The sequence below is a fragment of the Octopus bimaculoides genome, chromosome 2 (assembly GCF_046866305.1).
Source record: "Octopus bimaculoides isolate indiv1 chromosome 2, ASM4686630v1, whole genome shotgun sequence".
NCBI lineage: Eukaryota > Metazoa > Mollusca > Cephalopoda > Octopoda > Octopodidae > Octopus > Octopus bimaculoides.
In genome coordinates this window covers 133,654,317-133,681,285 of record NC_142929.1, presented here as the reverse complement: position 1 = coordinate 133,681,285, position 26,969 = coordinate 133,654,317, and the positions used below count along the sequence as shown (strand labels likewise).

Sequence of the window (26,969 nt, the reverse complement as noted above, 5' to 3'; positions counted from 1 at the left end):
TAGTGAAGAATAGTTAATATCTTGATGAGATTTAAGTGTTATTGAGTTACATTCTCACAGGGTCATCTATCTCTAATCCTACTTAAACCTTTTTCTGCAGAAATCAAAAATATCCACTCAAAAAATCCGTTTTACATACCAATCTATCTTTTGTTGAGGAGTGGCATGTTTGAAGCTATGTTTTGCCGAAACATATCAAGTTTATTGAAGCAACGTGACTTGCAGAAAATGTCAATTCTATTTACTGAAATAACCATGAAATTTAATTTCGCAGTTAAAGGGTTAAAGCAATTTCATTACCTTTTTTTATTGCTGAAGAAGTAATGAAACCCTATATATTTCGCAATTTAATTTTATTTCTATAAATCGGAACTGCCTTAATGAAATACTAATCATTTCTTTCTGTTTTTCAGGTTAAAAATTAATATTACAACAACCAACATTTAAAGATATTTTTTTAGCATAGTTTAATTCCACTTATAGAGTTGTGAGGTTAACACTACTTAAATTCGTTAAGCCTACGGTGTCGTTCCAATTAATCTTCCTTTTGTTATATCGAAGCACCGCACTAAATAATTTTCTTATTTCTTTCCTCTAAGTAAATCCGTTGAGTCAGAACTGTATATAGGTAATTATTTAGTTGAATGTTAAATCAATTTCTTTTACCTCATAAAAAAAAACCGAGATCCATTTCTTTTTAAAGATAAACACAGACGTATGACAGAATAAGTAACTTGTATTTAGGGTTTGGTTAGGATTCCAAGTTGTATTTCTTTTACCTTGAAACTTTAAAGAAAGACATGAAAGTTATGACTTGCATTCCTATGTTCTTTTTCCTGGAGTAACTATCGCTACTCATCCAACTATGTATGCTCAAGATTACAAAAGTACAAGAAATTGACAATATAGTGAGTATGCATGTTAAGAGTAAATGCATATATACTTGTGCAATCATGTCGTTTCCTTCTAACAGTCTGCTATACTACTTATTTATGGAAACACAAATAGTTTGTCGTCTTCTCAAAGAAGGCAAAATCTTAAATTTCGATACCGTAAATGTGATGGTTACAGCCGTATGCACTCATCACCTTCAGCTTATTTCCATTTTTCTTATTATCCACCACCAAGCAGTCTTTAGTACGAGGTATATGTTGAGTCAATCTAATGCTGATTCTGCTAGAATTTGAAATTATTATACAGAAAAATGAAATCGAACTCTCTATAGCAAATTCTCAAGAATCTTTTAACATTTTAATGTTTTTCATTGGGAGATCACAAACGAGTAAGATATGTATAGGTAATTTAGTTGAATCTAGTATTTAACTTGGAGTTATTTTATACAGTCATTAGATGATGGGAAAGGTCAAATCACGCTGGGCTTTGAAATCCAGACTAAGTATAGAACGGTAGTTAATCTGCTACTCACTTTTTACGCAATCTACACATTTGAAAACCATACACAAGTTTCTAACTTTGGCACAAAATTTGGAGGAGGTGTGGAGGAATAAATTAACCGCAGTGCTTGACTGATATTTATTTTAGCGATTAAAGAAAAAAAGTATAACGTAGATGTAGAGATGTGAACCGAGAACGTGAGTTAAATACAGAGGAGCATAGTCTGACATTTTGCTGGATCTTTTGCTCTGTCAACCTTTTAATACCTTAACCGATGGTAATCATATATGGGTTGTCTTTTTTTCTTACACCGCTATACAGTTCTTTATTTTGTTACACCGTACCTTGTAGTTAAAACTGACGATTAATATTCAGTATTTTTTAAAAAAGACTTTCGTTTCACAATATTGATGTAAACTAAGAAGAAAGAATATAAACATGAGATCGTTGCAATTCTATAACGGGAATTTTAAAATCAATTATCTAAAAAGCTACACAACGACTGAGACGAAAACCAAATTAGCTCAGACGGAAAAGAAAACGATTACATAACTAGAATTCAAATGACACCCCGCAACCGCTCTAATTGATAACTACAATAATTAGAAACAAATTTGTGTTCATCAGTAAACAAATGTAACAAATTTCTTCCTTCAGATATTTCCTACCACTTTCCAATATGTTTATGATCTGGTATCCATGGTAATGCAATCTGTTTCTGCCAGGCGATTATCATGACGACTGCGAGACAGTTATTATCGTTGCGGCGCATGTCTGAAGAACTGGAAAAGTTAGAGAACAAAAGTCAAAAGAAACTTAAACAACGTAGGCACTCAACAATATCTTATGAATCTTCCAGCACTGAGTGTTCGGAGCAGTTTGAAACAGTAAGTATGAATTTCTAAATTAAAAAAAAAATATTACTTAACATTAACGACTTTGCATATTCGATAAACGGATTTTTAACATTACTTTGATATACCAAGCTGTTTGCTTTTATTTCACTCTAAATGAGTGAAAGGAATTACAGAGTACATAAAATGGTAATATTTTTTGCGAGTATGGTCTCTTTGAAATTGTGATTTATAGCAGTGCAAGCAACTGATATTAAGTGATAAGATATTTAAAAAATACCAAGGATTGTCAGAATATTATAAAGTTTTGTTGTTGGTCTAGGTTTTCAGGTTCAACGTTATTAATAGTTGAGATAGGCATTTAGATATGTTAATAAACTGATAGTTACGCAGATAGATGACTCGATGAATAAAAGTATAGATAGGTAGAAAGATGGATATCCCGATGGATGGGAAGGGAATTAACTAATTGATTTGAATTTTTTAATGAAGTGCACTTAGGCTATCTGTAGATTTACAGCATCTCTGCTTTCAACAAATACCTTACCGCTGATGACATCCTTCTTCAACATGTTGCACAGTTGGGATACTGCACTTGGTGATACAGTTTTGTAAAAATGCACCAAGATCCTGTGATGAAGGTAACAGCTCCCAACGCATACATTTACAGATTGTTCTGAACCATCAAAGCTACTTCACTTATCTATTTCTAAACGCACGCACAAAGGTAAAAAGATGTAGAAAGAAGAGCTGACTGACATGACTCAAGCTAAATCATTTTGAACCTTTGGCAAGGTAACAATGCTAAGATTTAGCAATTTAATATCAAGATATATTGTCTGTTCAATATTAATTAATTTTTATAAAAAATGCATTCAACAAAATGAAAGGACAGCCATTGCGTTTTAATGTATCTATGGATACTAGGTAGATAGTTTAAAAGTAATTGTAAAGTATATAAATTTCTAGCATCTCGTGTCTGTGTGTGTGTGTTATTCACATTTTCAACCGTAATTGTGTTTTCTGATTTGTTGGAATACAAATAAAAAATTAATATAAATCAAATACAAGAGAAAATTCATTGGATCGATCATCTATCGACTTGGAAGGATACGCGCTTAGCACTGCTAGGTATCGAAATACGCGTCATTCCCATGCGACTTATTTTCAAATATGTGAACTAAACCATTGAGGTTGTGTAAATACCTATGACTGACAAGATTACACATCTACACTTTTGTCATGTCCTCCCGGCCTAAATACTTATGATTCTAATTTGCAATAGCAAAACTAGCACTCGGTTTTTGCTAAAGGCACGAGAGATAATCCTTTTCTATTTTACATAATTTGTTAGAATGAATTTTCGCAGTCCTAATCAAATCTAAACGTAATATTTTCACAAAATATCTAGTATCTGAACATTTCAATGCGAAATAACTTTTCTTTTCCACTCAATTTCGTCAGGTTCTTCAAGACTCTGTAAATGTTAAACATAAAGTACGATTAGATATCTGCAGTGATGAAAATTATATACGACCTGGTGATGGACCTGATGAGAGTTATGGAAATCTTGAGTGCAACTGTTCGTCAAACAAATGCAAAGGGCTCTCATTCCAAATTTCAGGTATATAAGCCACGCTACATATCATACGTTACCTCCTTAATTACTGTTATTCACAATGATTGTATGTTCTTCATCACTGATTTACTATTTCATATTAGAGTGACCCCAGTAGTTCTCTCAAACTGAAAAAAATATATTTTATTTAGATTACATAATATTTAGGTTAGTCGATTAAAAAAGAATTTATGAATCTCGAAAACTTAGAAATATAACACCATTAAAAACTTTGTCAATATCGGATCCATCTTAGAAAACCTATATCTATGCGAACATTTGAACACTGTACCACAAATTAACAAAACACTCGTCAGTTTTACATAGTGTCTTTACATCAATAGGTTGTGTCACACTGTTGTACGCATTTGCATATTCCTCATCTACGCCTATTGGTCATGAATATGTTAGTAACACGATGCAAACTACTAGTTTCTGAGCTAGCTGTTAATCACTTCGCGGTCTTATAGTACTATCGCTATTTAATACTTATTGCTCTCATCTCTCACTACGCACAATATGTCTTTCAGATTTCCTTTGAAATATCTTTTTCCTATTCAAACAAAATTTTATTTTCCATGAAATGATTCCGTAGACTCTCAAGAGTCTAGTTCAAGATTTGTTTCGTTTCTTGATTATATCACTTTCGTTTAAGTATCAGATACATCAAGGCCACTTAATCTCCGTACAATTCCTTACTAGTTTAGAAATATTCAACATCATATTCCGTGGTGAGCATTTCTTAATATCAAACTTCTAAGTAGAATTATTTCAGAGTTCGAGATGTACTATTTAGTTAATGTAATTATCAAACATATTTTGTATTTGAATTAGTTATATTGATTTTTAAACCTCGCTGAAACCACTTAACAATATTAATCAGATTTAATATATACGAGAAACATGCATTTTGAGATAGTCTTCGACGCTTGTAGTTTCAATATTTCATCAAATAGATTTTTCTACCGACAAAAACTTACCACCAAACGTTACCGACATCGATACTGGGGTTACGGACTTCACAAATTGTGGCGAATATGCACAAGACATCATTCAGTACTTACAGGTTTGTTTCATTTTTTTCTCCAAATGTTTGCAGTTTTTACTTTTATAACGTTATGCTTATCTAGTAAAACCTAAAAGTTAAATTCATTTCATTCTATCATTCACTAAAGCAATTTTGGCATTATACACTTTTAGAAAGAGACCATAATCTGACAATTGAAGGATTTACTCCTAATTGGCATTCAGTTTTGCCACTACATAAGAACTACATATGCTCTTGAAGACTATATATAAATCAGCAGTGATAGCAAATAATCTGCTGGTGTAAATTTGCCAATTAGAGTATGATAAAATGATGCAGCACTCTATAACGAATATATGGATATTTTAACCTTGTTTTAAAACATTTTTGGATTTAAGACCATATAGAAATTGTGTAAAAGACAAGCAAAAATAAAAGTAAAAACTAAAAAAAGCTTTTTGGTGATTTTATTTATATTCTCGACTACCTGTTTTGAATGCGATGTTCGTTGTGATAACTTTTAATGTTAAGGAATATTAATGTACATCAAAATTACAACAGTTACATATGTATCAAATAGATACAGACACAAACTTACTATTATTTCTTCATTCACCAGTCTGTTATTGCTGAATTTTCTGGGAAGCAAACCTGCGATCAATTTTCGATGCCCAGCAGTAGCTCTCTCTTTCTAATATTTTAGTAACGCTTTAGAGAACAGATGCTAAAAATTCCATTTTCTTCCCACTTTAGGGAGCTAGTCTGAGGAAAATTATCAACTACATATTTTTCAAAATTATAGTCATTTGAAGTTTATATTCTTAAAATATTCTATTCCACTAAGGTTGACTTTGCCTTTCATTCTTTCGGGATCGATAAAATAAGTACAAATTGAGCACTGGGGGTCGATGCTATCGACTTATCTCGTACCTGAAATTGATGACATTGTGCTAAAAACCAATATTCTTACGACTAGAATTTGATTTCTCAGTATATGTCCATAGACATATACTGTTTATGTAAAATCACATTATTTAACGCGAACGATACTTTTCTATGACCTTACATAAGTAGTCGGGAGGAAAATATTTTGCTGACAATAGCGAACTACAGCTATAATATAATCTAAATGCTTTGCTATCAGTTGTCAACTATAAGCATAACATTTCAGTATAATTACGTTCAACAAGGTAATCGAAATTTATAATGTTTAATAATATTGGTGTAATCTGTACAGTTAAAACTGAATATGATCGCTATTCTGAGAGATTTAATGAGCTGGTGCAAGCTATCCATCAGATTTTCCTTATGAAATCTTTGCCTCCAAATTTATATTTCTTCTAAAAAGATTTTCTATTTTTCGCATTTCATATTCTGTGACTGATCCCACCAGAATACAAAATAGTAAAAAAAAAACAACAAAAAAACTAGAGAATACATAAATTTAGCAAATCAGAACTTCAGGTTTTTTAATGACCAATATTAATCGGATATACAGAAATTTACAGTTTTTAATTAACTTCAATCACAACAGCAAATGATGAGTATAGTTGTTTAAATGCACGAACATCAGATAGCTGAATTAAAGCTTGAGTCGAGTTATTTCCGAATCCTGAAATCAGAGAAATTAAAATTACAAACTATAAAACATTCGAAACTTTTTGTTTGATCTGAAAGAAAAATATCAAATTTCTATTCGGTGCATATTATTGTTAATTGTAAGCAATATGTGGTTTTGGAGTTTATTGAAAATTTTTTATGTATTTTTAAATTGTAGGAAATTGAAAAGAAATGGGTCTTAAGAGCCGACTTTCTACGCAGACAAAGAGAAGTAAGCTGTAACAGTCGAGGAATTCTGATTGATTGGATTATCAATGTACAAGTAGGTGTAAAATTTCTGATTATTTTCCTTACAATTTACTGTTAATTGGAATGATAGTGCACAGTATATAACTACATAACTACGTAGGCACAGTGGTTTATATATTTAGCTTATTTAATTTAAAAGAAAGTACAAATTTTAATTGAGCTCGAAATTTTACAATGGATAAAATTTCTTGTTTCAAAATTTGACTTTAGTTTTTTTGTAGTTTGCCATTAACTTCATTCGTCTAATGAAACTTTCAAGTTGTCCATGAATTAAATTGGGTGGTGAGATGTTCAAGCTGGTAATGTAGTATACTATCTGTTTATGAGTCGTGTATATCAATTTGCTGCTGGTGTTAAGTTTCTGTGCAGGATACTTACTTTTTATCGTGCTTCACTTCATCAAACTGTCGGAAATACTAAATCCATAATATTCGACCTCGGACGACCTCGACATTAAATCTGAGCATTTGTTGCTCTCGATTCCTCTTGTTTAACATCCGTTCTATGTACAAATCATTCAAAACCAGGTTTAGAACATTTTGGACCATGAAATATTACCACCAATATTAATGGCTTCAAATCAATGTGCATAGTGTTGATGCATTGAAATGTCCAAATTCATACCGCTTTGTTCCTGGTTCAAATATTATCAGCGAAGCTGATACATTCATAATTAAAATACATCCATAATTAAAATATGTACCGTCAATAAGTACATTGATAAGTAGTACATTCATTAGTTGTTGGCCATTCTGTTAATTATTTTGTCTCTGTAAAGAGTAGTGATAAAACTAAATTGCAATTGTAACAAGTTTCGAAGAAACCATGTAGCTTCATATGTAATCAGCTCTTTGTCTTGACAATTGGTATTTCAAATGGTCTGTTCACCATCTAACTACACACGCAGTGATATAAATTATTAATACTTCCAAAACGAATCATGATCGCAAATTGCATTTCAAATCCATGCTAAGGCTGCCATGTCAAATATTCTACAACTGTGGGCTATAAATTGGCATTGTTCTAATGCTGATATACCCAATTTCTAATTTGATTTTGCTTTTAGTTTCAGAATCTAAAGAACTCCGAGTAAAAGCACTTCTATTTCAAAAAAAGTATGATGGGACATTAGAATTGTCTTTTGGACAGAATTTCATACATATCCATGAAAATAGTGATGAATTCTTTTTCCCGTTATTTACTGCAACAGTTTTATCTGTTGACCTATCTCGAGAGAGTGGGTTATATGTAAAAGATTTATCACATTATTTTATTATTTGACCATAAGCATGAGACTTTTTGTTATGAGGTTGGGAAAAATCAATTTTTTTAATGTTAATGTCTAGGTTCATCTGAAATTCTGCGAAGAAACTTTAATGCTCACAGTGAAGCTCATAGATGTATTTTTAGCTGTTCAAAATACACCCCTGGATAAATTACAACTTCTTGGAATTGCATGTCTTTTTCTTGCTTCCAAATTTTACCAACAAGACATTTTAAAGGTTAGTCGTTATATTTTCGTGTTTTATTGTTGTAATAGATAACATTGTTACTACGCCATTGTCTACAGAAACGTAGTATTTGCTTGTATTCATACACCCACGCTCCTGAAATTAAATCAGTTACAGTATATACATATATATATGAAATTCACCTGGGAAATTATTAACAAAAGATTTAGTAATAAAAATAATTATACTCTCGATAATCACAATACAAACAAAATACAACACTCAATTCACATGCCTAATGAAGGTGTTTAATTGAATTCCAGGTCTCTCAGCTCATTTATCTGACAGATAACTCTTACAGCAAACAGCAATTGCTCTCAACAGAATTGTTTGTTCTAGCAGTGATGAATTTTGAATTATCAATACCAACGCCAATCGTCTTCTTGGGAAGATTTTTACTGGCTGAATTACATAAGAGAGAAGTATGTAACCTTATTTTCTTTACGCTTACGAATTTTATGAGTATTTTCGCAGGTGTGTATTTCTGTTAAGTAATGAATATTTTCACGAGGATCTTAATTGCTAACCATAAAGATTTTCGTTAGATCTATTTTGTTTATATTGTAATATTCAATATTGATTGATTAATTTGAAAATTTCAGTTCTAAAGTGGATCACATTTTAACTCTTCCCTATTTTCTTATACGATGAATTATACGATTGCATTAATTTATAAATTATATCACAATAGTTTTCACTTTAAGGTATAGTGATATGTGCATAACTAATCAAAATATGTTTTTATAAATGGGTGATTTCTTTTTTCGTCAAAGAAAAGGCAGATAAAAATTTATTCATTTTTCTCTATTCACGGATTGTGTATTCCTTAATATTGTAGCAAATTTTGAAAGGAGTGACTTGTGCAGAAGTGTTATTTTTACCATTTACAATCTTGGCCATTTTTTTTATGTAACTCGGAAAGAAATTTAATTTCCCGTATTGGGAATGCATACTGAGCAACTGCTTTAGATTTTGCAATAAAACTCACCCATAGAAAAATACAATACACTCAACGGATCTGTACGCCATTTAAGTAACGGTACAGGCCTTTTTATCCATTATCATATGTCTAGATTTCAAAAATAGCTTAATTCTATGCTTACAACCATCATTTGAATTATCCAGTATGATTTGACAAATTAAGGGGAAAAAAAGAGACACACCTAAAACTGGACATCTATGTCGAATCTACAAAGTTCATGCTGTTTGATAAGGCTTTCTGTATAACGTGTATAAAACACAAGGAAACGGCTGAAAAGAGATAGTCGAGATAACATTTGTGTATATTTAATTAAAATCGAGACATAACATTGTCTGACACAATTATTTTCTAAAAGGATCATACTTATACAAGGCTTATCAAGGGGTGTAACCCAGTGAAAAATTTGAAAAAAAAAATCTTGCGCCTAATTTCCTATTATATTTTAATATATAATTAGCTGATTTGCATAGGATATTTGAATATATAATTAATTTGGGTATTGAACTGGTTGCTCTAAAAATGCAGTTTAGCTAAGTGACAAGAAATCAAATTAGTTTACTGCATTTCTTACAGAACTTGAAATAGTTCATTTGTGTATATCTAGATTAATTTAGTAATTCTTTTTCTTTTGACCATCCCGACTTTTGTGCATGAAATGTTTGTTAAAAACTACACTCTAAAGAATATTTTATACAGATAAACTCCTTTTTTATAAAGTCACGTAAAACACGTGATGTTTTAGTTAATATATGCACCGAGTTTTGAAACACAGGTGTTTAATATCACAGTCCCTACCCATTATTAGCCAAATTGCATGTCATGTAGTTTTTGCTATATTTCGAAACCGTTTTAAGCTGCGATAGCTCCAGAGCGTTTTGTTTAATGAGCAAAATTATTTCTTTTTTTTACTGAAAGAAACCTGTTGCTAAGGTCTTTAAACTGTGACTCAGTTATTTTACACGTATCATGAATTTTTGTTGTACTATATCTAATGGTAACAGTTACAAGCTAAATTTTATAACCTTTAGTTTCGATCGTCTGATTAACCACTTACAGGACAAAGTATTTGATAAATATGGTATTAAAAATAATAAATATTAATTACATAAAACTTATATCATAAAGACGAACTATTTTCTGAAACAAATATTCGTCATACACGTAAATATACTTAGATCACTTTTGTTTGTTATTAAAAAAAAAGATAAATCTAGTCTGTTTACACATCGTCTCTGGAAGAAAATCACTGAAATAAGGGTTCACTTTTATTGTAATAAGACTTATTTATATAGAAAATTGACTGAGATTGATGTCATTAATATCGGAAATTAGTTAATGATAAACATCATTATATTTTGGCGACTACAATATCAGATTTCTCAGACTATTAATTTCATAGTGTGTGTTAACAAATGAGATTATCATGGCTGGAATGCTTTTAATAACAGGTCTGCTTGTTCAGAACTGATCTGGTTTAACAGTTAAAATCTGTTATACCCAACTCAACTCAATTCCCAAAAGTTTACCCGTTAACTTGTTGAAAATTTGCCTCCATTTTATTTTGCTATCTCGTTCTCCTCTGTTTCTCATGCACATTGTTCCCTTCTGTTCTGACATATTTTTCCTTTGAATTTATTTTTGAATCTCTATACAAACTCTATACCCATAGGCTCTTCTGCTGGGGGTTTGCTTTTTCTATTCGATGACTCTTTCACCTTTTCTCTCTCTTTGTTTTATTACCTTTACTTTATGTTAAATTTCCAATCTTCACATAAAAAATCTACTTAAAAATGAATAAAAGTTACACAGCCAAAATTAATGCAGATTGTTTAGGAGTTTAGACATTCTGAAATAAAACTAACCAATCTAGGGTGGTTGGTAGTCCTGACATTCTTTTACTAATAGTGTTACGATGAACGTATCACAACTCTCATTTTTGTAGTGTGGTAAGTATAAACATATTGCCTGATTTAATTCCGATTTCTTACCATCGGATACGCTGCGTCCCTCGGATCAGATGCATATTTGAGCTTAAATATTGGTAATGTTCATACATCGATGAGCGTACCAGTTCCAAATGAAGGTCGACCACCAGATTTTACCTGAATCCGCAAAAAGCATTTTAAGAAGTTGTCCATTAGTGAAAAATGTCGTTTCCTACTGATTCTGGGTCATCCACATTGATCAATTTTGAGACTATTAAATAAATCCATTAGCCTGCACCTGGGATGCCTGGTGAATAGGTGTAGAGGTTAACTGCAACCATAAGAATTTACTCGTCTGTCTTCATCAACAAGTAAATAGTCACAAATGTGGCGAAGTCACATAGAAAATTGAAAAACACTCTCCTGGGAAATTCTTCCTATTCCATCCATTCTTTCTAATTATACATATAGCACACGTATGAATCTTTAGACATAAACCTTTCGTCCATATATTTACATAAGATCTACTCTTGCTTATCAAAATCTGTTAATTACCGAGACATAGTCTCTTTCGTATTCCTGTGAATTCATTTGCTGCGTACACCGCTAAGTAAAACCCCCTATTCAATAACAGCAGTTCGATTAACTATCATTGTACATTGAAGAAGCCTATTTCAACTTAGCTCTTTTAAAATATTTTCAATTATTTCAATGTACGAATTAATTTCAGTGTAGAGGTCGAATTTTTAGCCATTCAGGCGCAGTCTTAATTAGTATTCGTATAATGTCTTTGACCAAAGCACTTTCTAACGCTTAGAAACCTAAAAGTTAACCTAATATCACAGGATGTTCCCTCCTCACACCTCTTAACCTACGAGGAATCATGACGTGTTCAATTAATATTATTTTGTAGACATGGTTTGGGGGTTGTATCAAAGGGGATTAAATTTATATTCTTGATGTTTAAAGCTCTGCCAATTTCGGGCTGACAACCTCTAGCGACATAGGCGCTTCAACTTTGACCTATGCTGGCTGATAACTCATTCTAGGCATGTCTCTACATCTCTAACAGTCCAAGATCTCAATCCTGAACTTTTGAACGTGTTACAGGTAAATTGTAAAGTAGCTATAAAGGGGACACTACATAAAGAGTGGCTTATCACCGTCCAAGAAACGATCACCATTAGCAACGTTTTTAGCGCCAAGAAAGATGTCTTAAGGCATTGCATATCCTTAATGTTCTCGCCTCTTAAATTTATACGCGGTGACAACCTGGTAACTTGTTTAGAGGATCTCTACTTATCCAAATTCTCTTATCCGCCACTGCTCAACTAAGAATACTCTGTATATAGCACGATTGTTGATGAAACTACCGTATTAGCTACATCAGTACTATATTCACACAGTTTCTAAGCTCGAAAATTTATTTGGACACACTCCAACTAAGCTGACTAGTGACAATAGACAAATCTCTTGTAACTTTCTGCCCTCTTAAAAAGAAGATACGTAACGTAGTTCTAGATGCATTATACCTGATCAAAGGTGTAATTAATCGGAGCTGACCGGAATCTAAACAGCAATAACTTCGGTTACTTCGAATACTTACAAGCAGTGTGCTTCAGAACTGGCTTCTAGTCAGTTTGGTACGATAAACTCTAAGTTTCTTAAGTATGAATTCTATAAAATCTTGCGTATATAATCGCTGGATTAGCTCACTCTCAGCAAAACTGAAAGCAACTCCTTATTGGAGTATTGTTTGCATGTATGAAATAGCATTGCTGCTACACGAAAATATTCCAGCCATCGTTCACGGATCATTAGAACTGTTTTTTTTTATTGAGGAAATTAATAAAAAACATTTTAAAACATTTGTTTTCACATTTATGTAAACAGTAACATTAAATTATGTTCAAAAGCAAATTAGTTTAGGGAAAGCTGTTTAAATTTGAAAACATGTAGTTTATGAAAGGATACAATAAAGAAATGCATAGATTAATCCGTTCAGAAAATATCTAGCAAGAATGAATATTGTTACTCGCATATCTTTTTTTATGTGGATATGAAAAAATATTATGTCTCACATGGTGTCATATACAGTGTATGGAGGCGTGTGCGTGGTTTGGTGATATTAAATCTTGCTTATTTATCTTTCGTATTTTATCTGACAGTCAAGTATCAGATGGTCAAGACAAGAAAACTGAACTAATTGCATTAGTAATTCGTTTCATCATTATGAATTAGAATTCCATAGAATCAGTGTAAGAAATTAATAAACAACGAAGCGGTAATATAAAATATTTCATAACGATTATTCTCAAAACTTTTTGACCTTTCAATTTCTTGCCCGAAAACATCGCATTGAAAACTCTGAGACCACATTTGGAGAACGGTGGTCTCTCAGTAACTTTAAGATCAAATCTAGTGGAAAGTACGCCAGCCTTATACTGTTGAATGTACACTGATCCAGCTATATTTCATATTGTATGAGAAACCACTAAAAAAAAACCTGCTACTAGTTGAGCTTGAGATTTTTTAACAGTTGTTTAGCCACTTATTATCTGTGATTGAACAGACATATAATCAAAATGTTACATCCATGACAGTCTCGTGTTTTTGTATTTCTAAGACTACATAGTACTGTGTTTAATTTCATCCTGTTAAATTCCGGGTTCAAATATCTCCTGAATCGATTGTACATTGATTTTACTGAAGTAGATAAATCAAATATCCAACCTTTTAGTAAACTTCCCAGGTAGTAAGTCTTTACAGTTACTTGTCTCTTATCGGTACTTTATTTACACTTTACGAATTAAATATTGGCTTGTTTCTGACTGGATACAAAGACTATATTTTAGAGAAAGAAGAATAAAGACGTATCTTTTATATAACTTATAACAAGAGAATCCATCCGGTTACACATTTTAACGACTTATTAAACAACCTCATTTTTCAAAAACACTTAAAAAATATATTTTATTGCATAAAGAATGGCGTACGGCAATCTGACAAATGCCACACACGTCCACTTTTGAATTGAGCTATGTCGCTTTGCCTGAAGCCATTAATGATTACCAAAGTTATATAAAAGTTAAATTGTTACACTTATTGATTCCTTTTCTCAAAAATGTATGACCTTTATATCCGGTAAAAAATCTAACAAAAACAATATTTAATTCATAAGGTGTAAACAATGTATAAAGATGTCTAGAAAGCTTAATAGAAATTGTTTTTACAGGAAAAGCTTCGATTTCTGTTTGAAACAATTTCCACTTAGCTTTCATCGTTAAAGGTTTTATTTAAAAGTATGGATGTCACAAACTCCCATTTTCTTTCTTATTGAACATGAAACATGTCTAGTTTTGTATTACGATAACCTATTACTAGTGATGAGAAAACTTAGATTTAACGCTAAATGTGTGTTGTTTTTAAGCTGTAAATGATTTTGGTGGGGAAGATATGCTAACCCTACGTGGGAGATGATAAATAGCGAGATACTAGTAGAAACTGAAGCTATGTCAACAAAGACGAACTCTCGATGTAATTACCAGAATATTATAAATTTGATGTATATTAACGCCCACATAAACAATTTTATACCTTAATAGTAAATCTGAATTCATTATGATTCGTGGGCTTGAGTATTTATATTTCGTTTTGATTCTGCCTCCTAATGTTATATCAGATTTAATCACGAATATGACTTTGACTAATTTGTTCAGTTAGTTTCTGAGAAACCCACATTGGACTTACTAATCGCAACAAATTTAAAACAATTTCTTTTAATGATTGCTAAACTAGAATTGAGCAGTAAATACATTTTAAAGTGTTTTTTATAAATATGCGATGCTATCCTGTGTGTGCATGTGGAGTGAGGTAGAATCTGTATTGTTGTTGAGGTGGAATCTGTATTACTGAAGTGGTCTATCTCTCCAAAGATAACAGACAAATATCAACGCATAAATATGTAAAAAATTGTGAACACAAGTTATGTTTACCGGGGGAATTATGCTAATGTGGTAACAAGACATAACTCGTCATATTAATCTCTTTCAAGTCTTTTCTATATCTGCATAAAAGAACTTTGTTTATAAAGGGGAAAAAAAGCAATAAACAGTAATACGCCAAAGTTTCTAAGAATAGCAGTAATCTCTTGGCAAATGAAAATTACGACACTTGTTCAATTCCTGGTTGATTCTCGGTACACATAAAAGCAATAGCATCAATCACGATGTATTAAGGCTTATGGACAAATTTTGTTTTATTGATTCGGTATAAATACGACCGCTCCTTGTCTAGAGTCAACTTTTATTTTAATACACGATGAGTTGATTTAGTATTAGAAATAGAAATATAACCTTTCTTCATTGAAATTTGAGAACCATTTTAATAATCAAGAACTTTGTTTAGAAATGACGAATCCGTTTTAAATATTTTATCTATCGCAAGAAATTAAAACAAAATATTAATGAAATTCTCATTCTCATCAATTATATTTTAGATTTCTGACAAATTTATTCTGTTTCATAGGTCGAGGACCTTTGTAAATATTTGATGAACTTGGCCCTAGTGGATCACGAATTCGTGGTTTATCGATCTTCAGAAATTACAGCGTCCGCTTTATTACTTTCTCGATACGTTTTGAAACCGAACATAAAAGAAGCATGGACGCCTGGGTTAACTTATTATACTGGCTATAAACGGTTTCAGTTGGATTCTTGCGTTAAAAAATTAGCAACGAAGCTACTTGATGTCGAAATATCTGAATATCAGGTAAGTCATTCAGTATATTTTTTATTGTGGATCAGTAGATAAGCACTTAAGCAAAGCACATGTAACCTTTCTAATTACTCTGAGAATTTTACGCGAGTTGTTCAATTCCCGAAATGTGATTGATGTTAGGTGAGGGTCGAACTGTGTGAGAGTAAAATAGTTCACTGAATAAATTACAACTATTTATCCATATGGGTTTTAAGATATTAACATTTATCGTGGGGAGGTGGAAGTAAATATTGAACGCTGATCCGAAATTTCCACATAGATCAATTTCGAGAACTAACTCTACCATCAACTTTCACAATCAACTATATACCTCCGAGACAGATATCTGATAAAAGAAAATCAATATTGTGTGTGTGTGTGTGTGTGTGTGTGTGTGTGTGTGTGTGTGTGTGTGTGTGTGTGTGTGTGTGTGTGTGTGTGTGTGTGTGTGTGTGTGTGTGTGTGTGTGTATATATATATATATATATATATATATATATATATATATATATATATTCAAATAAATTTTCATAATTTACACTGAATTTGACCTTATTTACACGTCTGACATTAGAGTAAATTTATTGTTTTCAAACGCGAGCACACCCACTCACATATAGTGTATTATGTAGACGTACATGCTCATATACATAACGTACACGCACACACATATTCAGACGTATCAGATTTTTTTCTGAATTATTTAGTAATTTTTCAATTTTGTTTTCCAGTCTATGCTTAGAGTACTTTGCTGAAACTAAAGTAATATTGTAATGGCGCCGGAATATTGATAAAAGTTAATGTTGAAAACACTTAGTAATAAAACCTTGACTCCTTTTCTATAGTCTCTTGCAACATATAAAGTTATAGTCGCAAGTTGATTAAAATATATAATTGCCTTAGTAATACTAAATATCCCTTAAGAACCGACATTAAAGGAATAAACTATAAATGCCTACTTAGATAGGACGCCGTCTCCCCAGCAACATTTCTCAGATGATTTGAAAGCTATTTTAAAGAAAAATGAACTATGTCATTAGAAGACTACTCTTCAAATACTCAAAACTTCTCACACGTTTCATTAGTTGTTTGTTGAAGCGAAATGACTGAGTAAATGTGCTGTTAAACTGTTGAGATTTACTTCTTGATTGTATCTCTTGATGTCTAGAGATGGTCTGATACCTCGAAAGCAATTTCATTTACATACAAGTTTCGAATATATAAATAGCTAATGATAAAATAAGATGGTTTGGCTTAAATCCAGGCTTTGCCCTGTATTAAGCCAATATTTTTTCTGTTCATGATTCTCTGTACGAGTTGAACGTATTTATGGGCAATGTTTTGATGGTTCTTCACTAAAAGTCTGAGCATCAAGTCTATGGGTTACATAATTAGATATTCTTTTCTGGCGACATTTATATTTGCAGTCAATAGTCAAATTCAGGAACTTTCAGTTGAACATATTTACTTTTCAATTTCATGTTTGTTCAATATTGCAAGCTTTTGGCAGATTTGAAGAATTATGGCTGTGATAATCTCAACAGTTCACTAACTTTCCTAACACTTATCGGATCTATCTATTAAAATTATGGCTAATTCATTTCGAATATTTTAACTGAATATTTTCTTGCATAGTTTTAGTGGTTTTCTGTTTCTTTTACCAATAATCATAACTTACGATGCATCATATGTCCTAAAACTTACCCTCCTTTTATGTATCTAGCAAAACTTAGTATTTCAGTCTACCATAGAGATTTCTGCGAGGATTAATACTAATGTGCTGCTACTTTCAAAGCTGATTTAATTGCACAGTACACGGACATTTAAATAGTGTTGTTCTTAGCTCAAAGTTATTCTTCATCGAGCATATACATGATCAATGATGTTACTGTCGTGACCATCTCGTCTTTTTTATAACTAATTTAGGCACATCATTTTAAAGAAGATAGGGGTGATTGGAAGAAACTGATTATAATGGTGTTGGTAAATTATATAAAGCGTTGAACAGTATAATATATGCACACTTGGCTGTTCACACATCACCTCCATTCAGCACTGAATGAGCCATTTAATGATATATATTTGTAGCAAGGCGAACAGGCTCGAATTAAGTACCTTGACATTTCGGCGCTAATAGAAACAATACTAGTTGATTATGCAGTTACCCCACTTAATAGTCGGCCATTTGAAAACTTCATAAATGGTATAGATTTACTTTTTGAACATAAGTACTAACCTAAATTATTTGTTAGTTGAATGCTCAGAGTTCGATCGACACTAGAATCAACTTATAGCAGATGATGCTACAAGCTTTTGATAACCTGTGTCTGCTAATGAGTTTCGAATTCCACTACGATCATTTCAATGATTTACTTTAGAATGAAATGAATATTACAGGATTGTTTACAAGATGCAAATAAATAAAAATAAAGTAACATAAAAACTGAAAATAAAAAGACCTCAAAAACATGAAAATATTGTCATTTTATGACCGATTTCTTCTTATATACATTTTGTTGAGATATTGCCAGTGACTTTGACATTAGTATACTGGAAACGATATCGCTTTAATTGTGATGTAAGATGGTAGAAACGGTAAAGTGTTGGACTAAGTTTTTTTAGATTGATTCTATCAAACTTCTGTTGGAAGTAATTCAATAACTACAATGTATAAAAGTGTTAGATTCATTTGATGCTTTACGTTTTACCAATATTTTTCATGTGAATGAGTGTACTAAGTTCCTCAGTAATTGAGGCTTTCTTTTCAAATCAGTTAAAAAATAAATACCCGTAACATACTGCGATCGATTTAGTCTTATATATTTTTTCTTATATAAAGCGATAGTTAGTGGTGTGGATGAACTCGCATCAAGTCAAAACTACAACCCGCTTTTGTATCGACCAGGGATAGTTTACTTCACTAAATCTGAATATTTTGGTTGAAACGCCCAAGTTTCATAAAGGAAATCTACGTTTCATTAAATGCATAAATACTTCAAATCTTCTGTCTTTTCTCAAAATGAATTAGACAAAATTTTTGTGTATAAGAAATCACTTAAATTATAAAACAATTTAATGTTATACCGCTTCATTTAAAATATTTTCTTTTCGTGTTAAGCAATCCAGGATTAATCTATAAAAGTACATTAGCATTTTTCTGGTTTAGTATGCATACACTACTTTTGTACACGGCCTCCAGCAATACTCACTGGTACATTGACACTTGACATATCAGAAATAGTTGCAAAATTTCCCTTAAATCATAGCCTACTATCTTAAAAATGATATCGAAAGCTATATATGAATGTATTGTGAAAGTTATATGGTCCAGCGGTTGGGATTCGATTTCTAGACTGGATGACGTGTCGTGCTTCACCTTTTTACTCAGCTAAAATAAGTACTAGCCGAGGGCAGGACTGGTATATCTCTTTCTTCCTCCAGCTATGATATCTTGAATATTACGCTGGATCAAGTGTCGGAAGGCCGAGAGATTGCCCATATCAGCTTGCGATTATATAGGCACCTAAAAAAATTTACAAAATCAAGGCACATATACATGTTATCATGCCGTATACGCTTGAGTGTGACGGGTATGGTTTACTTATTGACACCTAATGGCATGAATGAATGTTTTCCAGCATGAAACTGCATGTAATTGTTGTCAGCCCACCTATATATTGTTTCTAACCCTTGTTGCAGGTGCGTAGCGTCTCTAGGGTTCTGTATACCCTGAGAAACTTTTGTGTCGTCTACATAGCTAGCAAAGATGGCTATCTGAACATATGAGGCATGATTGAGATGGCCACTATGAATAGAAGTGCCCTAATACAGTGCCCTGAGGAAAAACCACTCACTATTTGTGTTTCCTCAGAGGTAGCTCTATTGGCTACCACAGCCTGACTTCTATCTTTAAAAAGTCACGTAGCCATCTTCAAGTTTTTGGATTATGCCAAAGTCCCGCACTTTGTGATATCATAGTCAACTTTAATCAAAATCGAGATATATCCCGTCCACATGAGTTACTCAGCAGCTGCATTAACGCCAAGTCGTAGTGCTGTAAGAGAGGTATCGGGCAGCTGCTATCTAGTTGAAAGCCACACTGGGTATTAGTCAGCAAGTCATTTCCTTCAAGGGACGTGATTAATTTCCTCATGACTTTGCTGATGTGTGAGATCTGACAGATAGGCCTATTCGTTTTAGCTCTGCTGCTTCCTTTAATTTGCCTGGGAGTTTACCACTCTCTGTAAAAGAAACTGAAGTAGTTTTGCTAGGACTCGTTTACATGAGATGAGAAGGATTGCTGGGGATGCACCAAGGTCAGCAGCTGAATTTGCTTCTTCCTCATCTATTGCCAGGTTTACATCTTCTTTGATGTCGATGTAATCAATCATTAATCTCGTTGGTCTAGATGTGGTGGCAAAGAACTGCGCTGGTTTGTTTACTTGCCTGTGTCCTAATGGGGTTTAAAAAACACTTTTGAAACGTTCGTTCAGTATTTCACTTACCTTCCATTTAAGGTTTGACTTATACCCGGGATTCTTTATCTGCTCTCTCTCTTTTTCACGGGTTTGTTGCAGAATTTTCTCAATCTCCGTGAGTGTTGTTTTTCAGACAGGATTTTTCACTACTTTTGAGATGTTTGTCTACGCGATTTGCAATCTTTGTCTGTCGTCCTAAGAATTTTCCTCTCCTTTGGGATTTCGTTCTTGTGTGTGATGATCTTGTGCTCCGGGATAGATTTGTAGCATATGCCTTGCATTACGAACATGGAATGTTTAAGTTTCATGTCGATGTCTGGTGCGGAGAGACATTTAGGTCATATATAAAGTTATCTTGAAAAAAAGTTTTAGAATTACAAACACGCTTATATTTGTATTTTATATTCTAAAATTCTGACTTTTGATGTTACAGCCAAAGTTGATATTCGTTTGCGAACTTGTAACCTCATTATTCTGGCACAACAGTAGCAACCTTCAACTTCTGAGTCATTTTAAAAGAAATTAATTTAGCAGCATTAAAAATATTTTCTATTAGGAGGAAGGTAATTCGTTATACGAACAATGCAAAATCATCTCTAAAATCAATATTTTGTTTATATTAGACAGATATTAATAATTTGTAATTTTAGAATATTACAGGTTGTAATTGTTCAATTAGTCTATTTTATGAAGCAAAGAATTTTTCTGCTCTGTGAGGACTTAAGCCGAATGACAGTAATATTTCATAATAATCTATTTTCTTTATGAAGTCTCAAGGCATTTCAGAGACAAAGCAGTGTCTTTACAACAGGATATAACAATTTTTAATTTGCAGCTGCTTATTCAAATATTTCACGAATGAAAGAGAATGGCGTATTGCAGATTTACTGGATTACACAGAGTACAATGATTCCGGTTACTTTCACCTGATACGTATACCTTTTCTAGACAATAACAATATTCAATCGAAGGAGATTACATAACACTCCCTATCGTTTCAAACCCTTCGAATGTAGTTAATGTGTGTGTGACGCAGTTGACGCTTAGTATGAATTTCTGCAAGCTGATATTTGTGCGATATATATGAACTCCATAGATTGAAATTCAGAGAAGGAATATAAAAACAAATATTGTAGGGTTTAGAGCGATGAAACATGTTAAGTATGGGGAAACAAGGAAAGGTAAGCGTGTCGGATGAACCGGAGCGAAAGTGGTAAGCAGTGTTTTAGTTCTGACGAGCAGAATCTGTTATATTAGAAGAAAATGTTTCTGTGAACTGAATCTTAACCGAAGAACTAAAAAGACTTGACTTTTGATTTGCACTTGGACTTTGTTGAATGTCTGTAACTGATCAAAAATTATGATAATACAGAACGCAATATCTTCAGGTTAACTTTGGTTTTGTTGTGGATATGAAGTTTTCACATGAGAAAACTAGGGATTGTAAATGTTTTAAGTATGTGTTGCTCATTATTAAGGAGGGTATAGTGCCGATCTCTCTCTTTGATATCTAAAGAGATTGTCTTATACTGTTGAAGAAGACTAGGGTGTTACATTCTAATAGTGTTTCAGTCCAGGCCTGATGTGTCTAGATTGAACATGTATAAAGCCTGTGTGGAACACAGAATGCAAGTATCATATGTCTGGGAGAATGTGTGTTTGGGGTTATAAGTTTTAATAAGTCATAAAAAATACGAAAATGTGAGCAATATAACTAAACTGTGGAATGCACTAATCAGAAGTATGTGATTCGGAAAAATTCCCGCCAGTTCAACAATTTGATGACATAATTTGAAAAGTATTATTATTACGGCGGTGAGCTGGAAGAATCGTTAGCACGACGGGCAAAGTACTTAGCGGTATTTCGTCCGTCTCTACGTTCTGAGCTCAAATTCCGCCGAGATCGACTTTGCCTTTCATCCTTTCAAAGTCGATAAAATAAAGTACTAGTTGCATAGTGGGCTGGATGTAATCGACTAACTCACTCCCACAAATTTCATGGCCTTGTGCCTTCAACAGAAAGGATTATCATTGTTAATTTTTGTGCCAAGAAGTGTTTTCATTATTCTTAGGGGAAATTATTTTCAGAGGAAGATTGTTTCAGACAAATGTTCTCAGCACAAGGTAAGATAATAAAATACGCAGTTATGATTAGAAAATTTTGAAAGAAAGGATCTGGAGAAACAGATTTCAATGTTTTCCTCATAGGATCGCGAGGAAACTTTTTAGCGTAAAAAGAAAAATAGAAGCCAGCATTGTCATCACCAGCAGCCTACCCGCACCCACTATTACTGCCTTTGTACTAAAATCAATCATTATAAGAAAATTTATATAAGTATATCTAAACTATATATCGAAAAATATATTTATTAAAACAATGCTTGTTGAAAAAGTTAAATAGTTATTCCTTTTGTGGCTCTGACGATACGCCAAACTCGTAAATGTGAGAAGAGTAAATTTATACAAATATAGAAACTGTTAAAGCTTATTTTCCATTGATATAAATTGATGAGGGAAGTTAAAATCTGTAATTTAGATCTTCCATTTTATTTAAGGGCGGTTAAGTCAATAGTATGACTCAACCGAAAGGCTGGTTTATCATATAATAAACTATATTTTCATGTTTATCTCCTCTCTTTAGGGTCCTCGTCATAAATTTGCGCTACAATCAAAATATGGCTGTATAAGCCACCATCCTGCTCTGAGTGCAACTCAACCACTTCGGAAAGCAACCAAAGGAATGTTGACTTGCTTATGTTAGTCTATTGCAGCAGTTGTTGGTACTTCGTGTCTAATACACTTTATCATTAATCCTCTCTGTGTGATTGTCTGTGTGTATAAATTTCAGATATCACGGATAATTGTTATGTATCTGTTTTTGCATGATACAAAAATATATAAATAAACTGTATATTTCAGCATCGTTTCAGCTAAACAAGTTTTGATAATTTAATTTTTTTTGCTTTATTTTATTTGTTAATCATAATGTTTAGATCAACATTTTCTCATGACATTTGCCTACTTTTTATATATTCAGAATTGGACTTGATATTTCAGATATAATTTTCTATATTTGTACCTGAAAGAAAACCAAAATAAAATAAATAAAAATAAATAAATCAAAGAATTATAAAAAAATTGTTTGCTTTGTTTGACCAGCACCTCCCCACCTAAAGGAAAAATTGACCCATGAAAGAGTATTTTTTTTACAGTTTGTTGATAGTATATTCTTTTTCAATTTTTTTTCTAATTGAATCTTATTTAGAATTTATATATTTGAGAAATGTTTAAAAATTTTTTACTGACCGTACAAATCTGTCTTTCGCAGTTCTTGATCTTGGCTTCACAATCGATGTAGTCAGCGGCGAACGTTAAGCTAATTATTAGTTTACTTTCAATGCTCAGCATGCTCATTTCAGTCATGCAGCATTAAATATTGGGTTGTCAGATAAATTCCCCCCTTTCCCCCCACTTTAATCTTTTCCAATGTTATTTGAATTAACACGAAAAATATTTTTATCATTGTATTTTATGGGGTTTTTCTAACCCTATTCTGCCTCTACATTTTTCTTTTATCGTGTCTGAAATTTGAATAGATTTTACCTCTTTTCAGACATTTGACGATGGAGTGCCACATCGAAAGAAAACAAAAACGAATTTATCTAACAACCTAATATAATTGCCTCTGATTATCTGTCAAAAAGATGAATTTTCCCTTTGTGAGAATGCGCAATGATTGTTAAAATTATTTCATTGTTACGAGGCAGCGAGCTGACAAAATCGTTAGCATTCCGGGCGAAATGCTTAGCAGTATTTCGTCCGTCTTCACATTCTCAGATAAAATTCTGCCAAGGACGGCTTTAGTACTGGGGTCGATCTAATCGACTCCCTTTCCCAAATTTCATGCCTTGTCCCTATAGTAGGATTATTACATATAAAATTAAGATGTCGAACGACAGAATAGTTAATGCGTCGAACAAAATGCTTAGTGGTATTTTTTTCGATTCTTTACTTTCTGAGTTCAAATTCGACCGTGGTCAATTTTGCCTTTCATCCCTTCGGGGTCAATGTGATAGACTTACCCTCTCTCCTCAAAATTGCTGGCCTTGAACCATGAAGCGGACCGGCATCCCAATCAGTGAAAATGTGATCTTCATCACTTATACGCTGTGGAAACCGGATAGCCGGCTTCAAAATCCTAGTGTTCGAGAAAAAAAAACAAAACTCTGATATGGAAAAGCATGCACGTTCCGAGAATACGGATTATTATTTGTGCTCAGTCAAAATAATCTATTTCTTAATGTAATCAGTGAAATTCAATAAAACTAATGGTCTGCTATTTATAAAAAGAAGTCAGCTGAGTAAAAATCTAAAACCTAAGATATGCTGGCGAATAGTGAAGTAGTTCTGAAGAAGGTTTTTCAATATCTGATGAAAAGTCTGTCAGAAATGTAAGGAATATCTTTTTTTTTGTGCTAAATATTTACTTGCTTCATTTATTTGAAACAATAATCTAAATGTTTTTTAAACACTTTAGAATAATTGGTTTTCTTAATTTTTTTAATCTCGCATTTTTATTTTCACATCTGTTATGGGAAATTTATTTTGGCATCAAGATGTTAGAAACATTTCATTTTATAGGTTACAATACAGTAAACAAGGCATTCTTCTAATTTGAATCTATTAAACCATGAAATTGTTTGTTTGGAAATTCATAAAAATTAAAATGTCGAAAAATATATTTGCTTAAAAGAAAATAATTAATCTTGCATTATTTTTTTTAAAGCAATACTACATACTTAATTACTTTGTAATTTATTTATATCAGATGATAAATTATAAATACTAACCAAGCATTTCTAGATAATTTTTATTAAAAAAAAAACTAAAAAACTACAAGTAAAATTTGTTCCATTTTAAGGATATGAATCTCGAAACTGTTAGAAAGAAAAAAATGGAAAGGTGACATTTTTTTAATTTAGGGTATTTGTGACCAAAGTAGTGAAATGAAATAACTACGTTAGAGAATCGAAACAGACGATTTAATTCACCAAGTAGTAAATTTTACGGTGACAGAAAATATTTAAAGAGAATGTTTATCGAGAACGTTGGCGAAAATGTAATTAGATACACTTATCAATGCTAGTTTTGTAATGTTAATTTGTGATATAAAGAAATAAATTCTGTAGTTACAAATATTTAGTGTAACTACGAAGTAAAGGCTTTCGTTAAAGATCACTTAGGAAATCAGGTTCGTGAAATACCATTCTCGTTAGAATGTTTGCCAGTTTAACTTTAGTCACGTGATTCTTTCGCGTGGGCATACAAAAATGTTAGTAAAGAAAACCAATCGTATTGATTTGACAGAGCACGATTTAATTTGTTTGCGTAACCTGCTAGTCAAAGAAGTCGAAACGGTAATGTGTAAAGTGTTCAACAGTGAGCGAGGTCGCATAGATTAAGCAGTATGGCTAAATCACCCATTTACTGACGATAGAGGTATCTTTGCTAAAGCGAGTTAGACAACCATCTCCGATTGATCCAAAATATAACTTCACGGTTCAATATCCGACAGAATTGGAACAAACAAGTCTTTAAACCTTCAGTGTATCAAGTGACCTGTTTGTCATCACCTCCAGCAATATCCTTTTTTATGTAAATAAGACACTTCGCTCCTCTCCAACCTTCCCTAACCATGTATCATCCATTATCAACATTAAACATGCATTGATTCCGTTTACAGAAACCACAAAAGCATTGCTAGTATTAAAACGCCACCTACCAATAAACACGAACAGCACTTAATGAAAGCTAACATCCCAACTAGCGAAAGTATGAATGAGATGCCCAATGCTGTATTGACACTGGACTTCATACAAGGAAAGGCCGCTCGATTTGGCATAAAACCAGTCTCAGACATGCTCCAGCCTCTTTCTCATAAGTGCTATCTTATTTTTCTGCTCTTTCTACCACAGCTGTTATGTCCACTGCTTGTTTGAACTGACTGGCTTTGTTTCTCCATCACCTAGACACTCTTAACTTATTACTCTCCACCTCTCGTAACACTTGTCTCCAGCTCCCCAAACCCTGCACCTAATTATATGTCAGTCATTACCTACCTTACTTGAACAACAGCCGTCTGGAGTATCCTCTTAGCTGATATCTTTCCTGTAAGTTCGACTCACAGCAGTTTAACGGAACATAAACGACATCAATCTCACTGGTCTCGGAAGACCTTCAAGGGTCATGGGCACTATTCCTTCTCCCAGACTCATAAAATATATATTAAGTCATCTTCGTTTGGGGTTCAGTTCTATCAGTCTCATGAACCATATAGTTTGTGTATTTATGCACATACATATGTATGTATGTATATATATATATATATATATATATATATATATACACATACATATTACTATGTATGTATATCTAATTGCAGCAGCTGGCACCTTACGTTTAATCATTTGAATTTCACGTTCCTACTTATCAAACGAGAAACGACGTGCGCTTTTGCATTGGTCAGAATATAGGCAAGCGTGTGGGAAAATA

The 26,969-nt window shown here is 32.6% G+C and overlaps 1 protein-coding gene across 4 annotated transcripts in view; it reads left to right on the top strand.

Moving 5' to 3' along the window:
* The window catches only part of LOC106867971 (uncharacterized), a 29,081-nt gene extending 5,526 nt beyond the window's left edge, over nt 1-23,555 (top strand). For 3 of the 4 annotated variants that reach the window (XM_014913051.3, XM_089347717.1, XM_089347718.1), the window contains exons 2-9: nt 2,053-2,282; nt 3,714-3,873; nt 4,824-4,933; nt 6,672-6,776; nt 8,110-8,265; nt 8,538-8,696; nt 15,709-15,951; nt 23,059-23,555. In XM_014913051.3, the coding sequence (XP_014768537.1) occupies nt 2,130-2,282; nt 3,714-3,873; nt 4,824-4,933; nt 6,672-6,776; nt 8,110-8,265; nt 8,538-8,696; nt 15,709-15,951; nt 23,059-23,178 (1,206 nt within the window). In that variant the 5' untranslated portion in view covers nt 2,053-2,129 and the 3' untranslated portion in view covers nt 23,179-23,555. The remainder of the gene's footprint in view (nt 1-2,052; nt 2,283-3,713; nt 3,874-4,823; nt 4,934-6,671; nt 6,777-8,109; nt 8,266-8,537; nt 8,697-15,708; nt 15,952-23,058) is intronic. The other variant, XM_052965940.2, reaches the window with a different exon arrangement.
* The last annotated feature ends 3,414 nt before the right edge of the window (nt 23,556-26,969 follow it).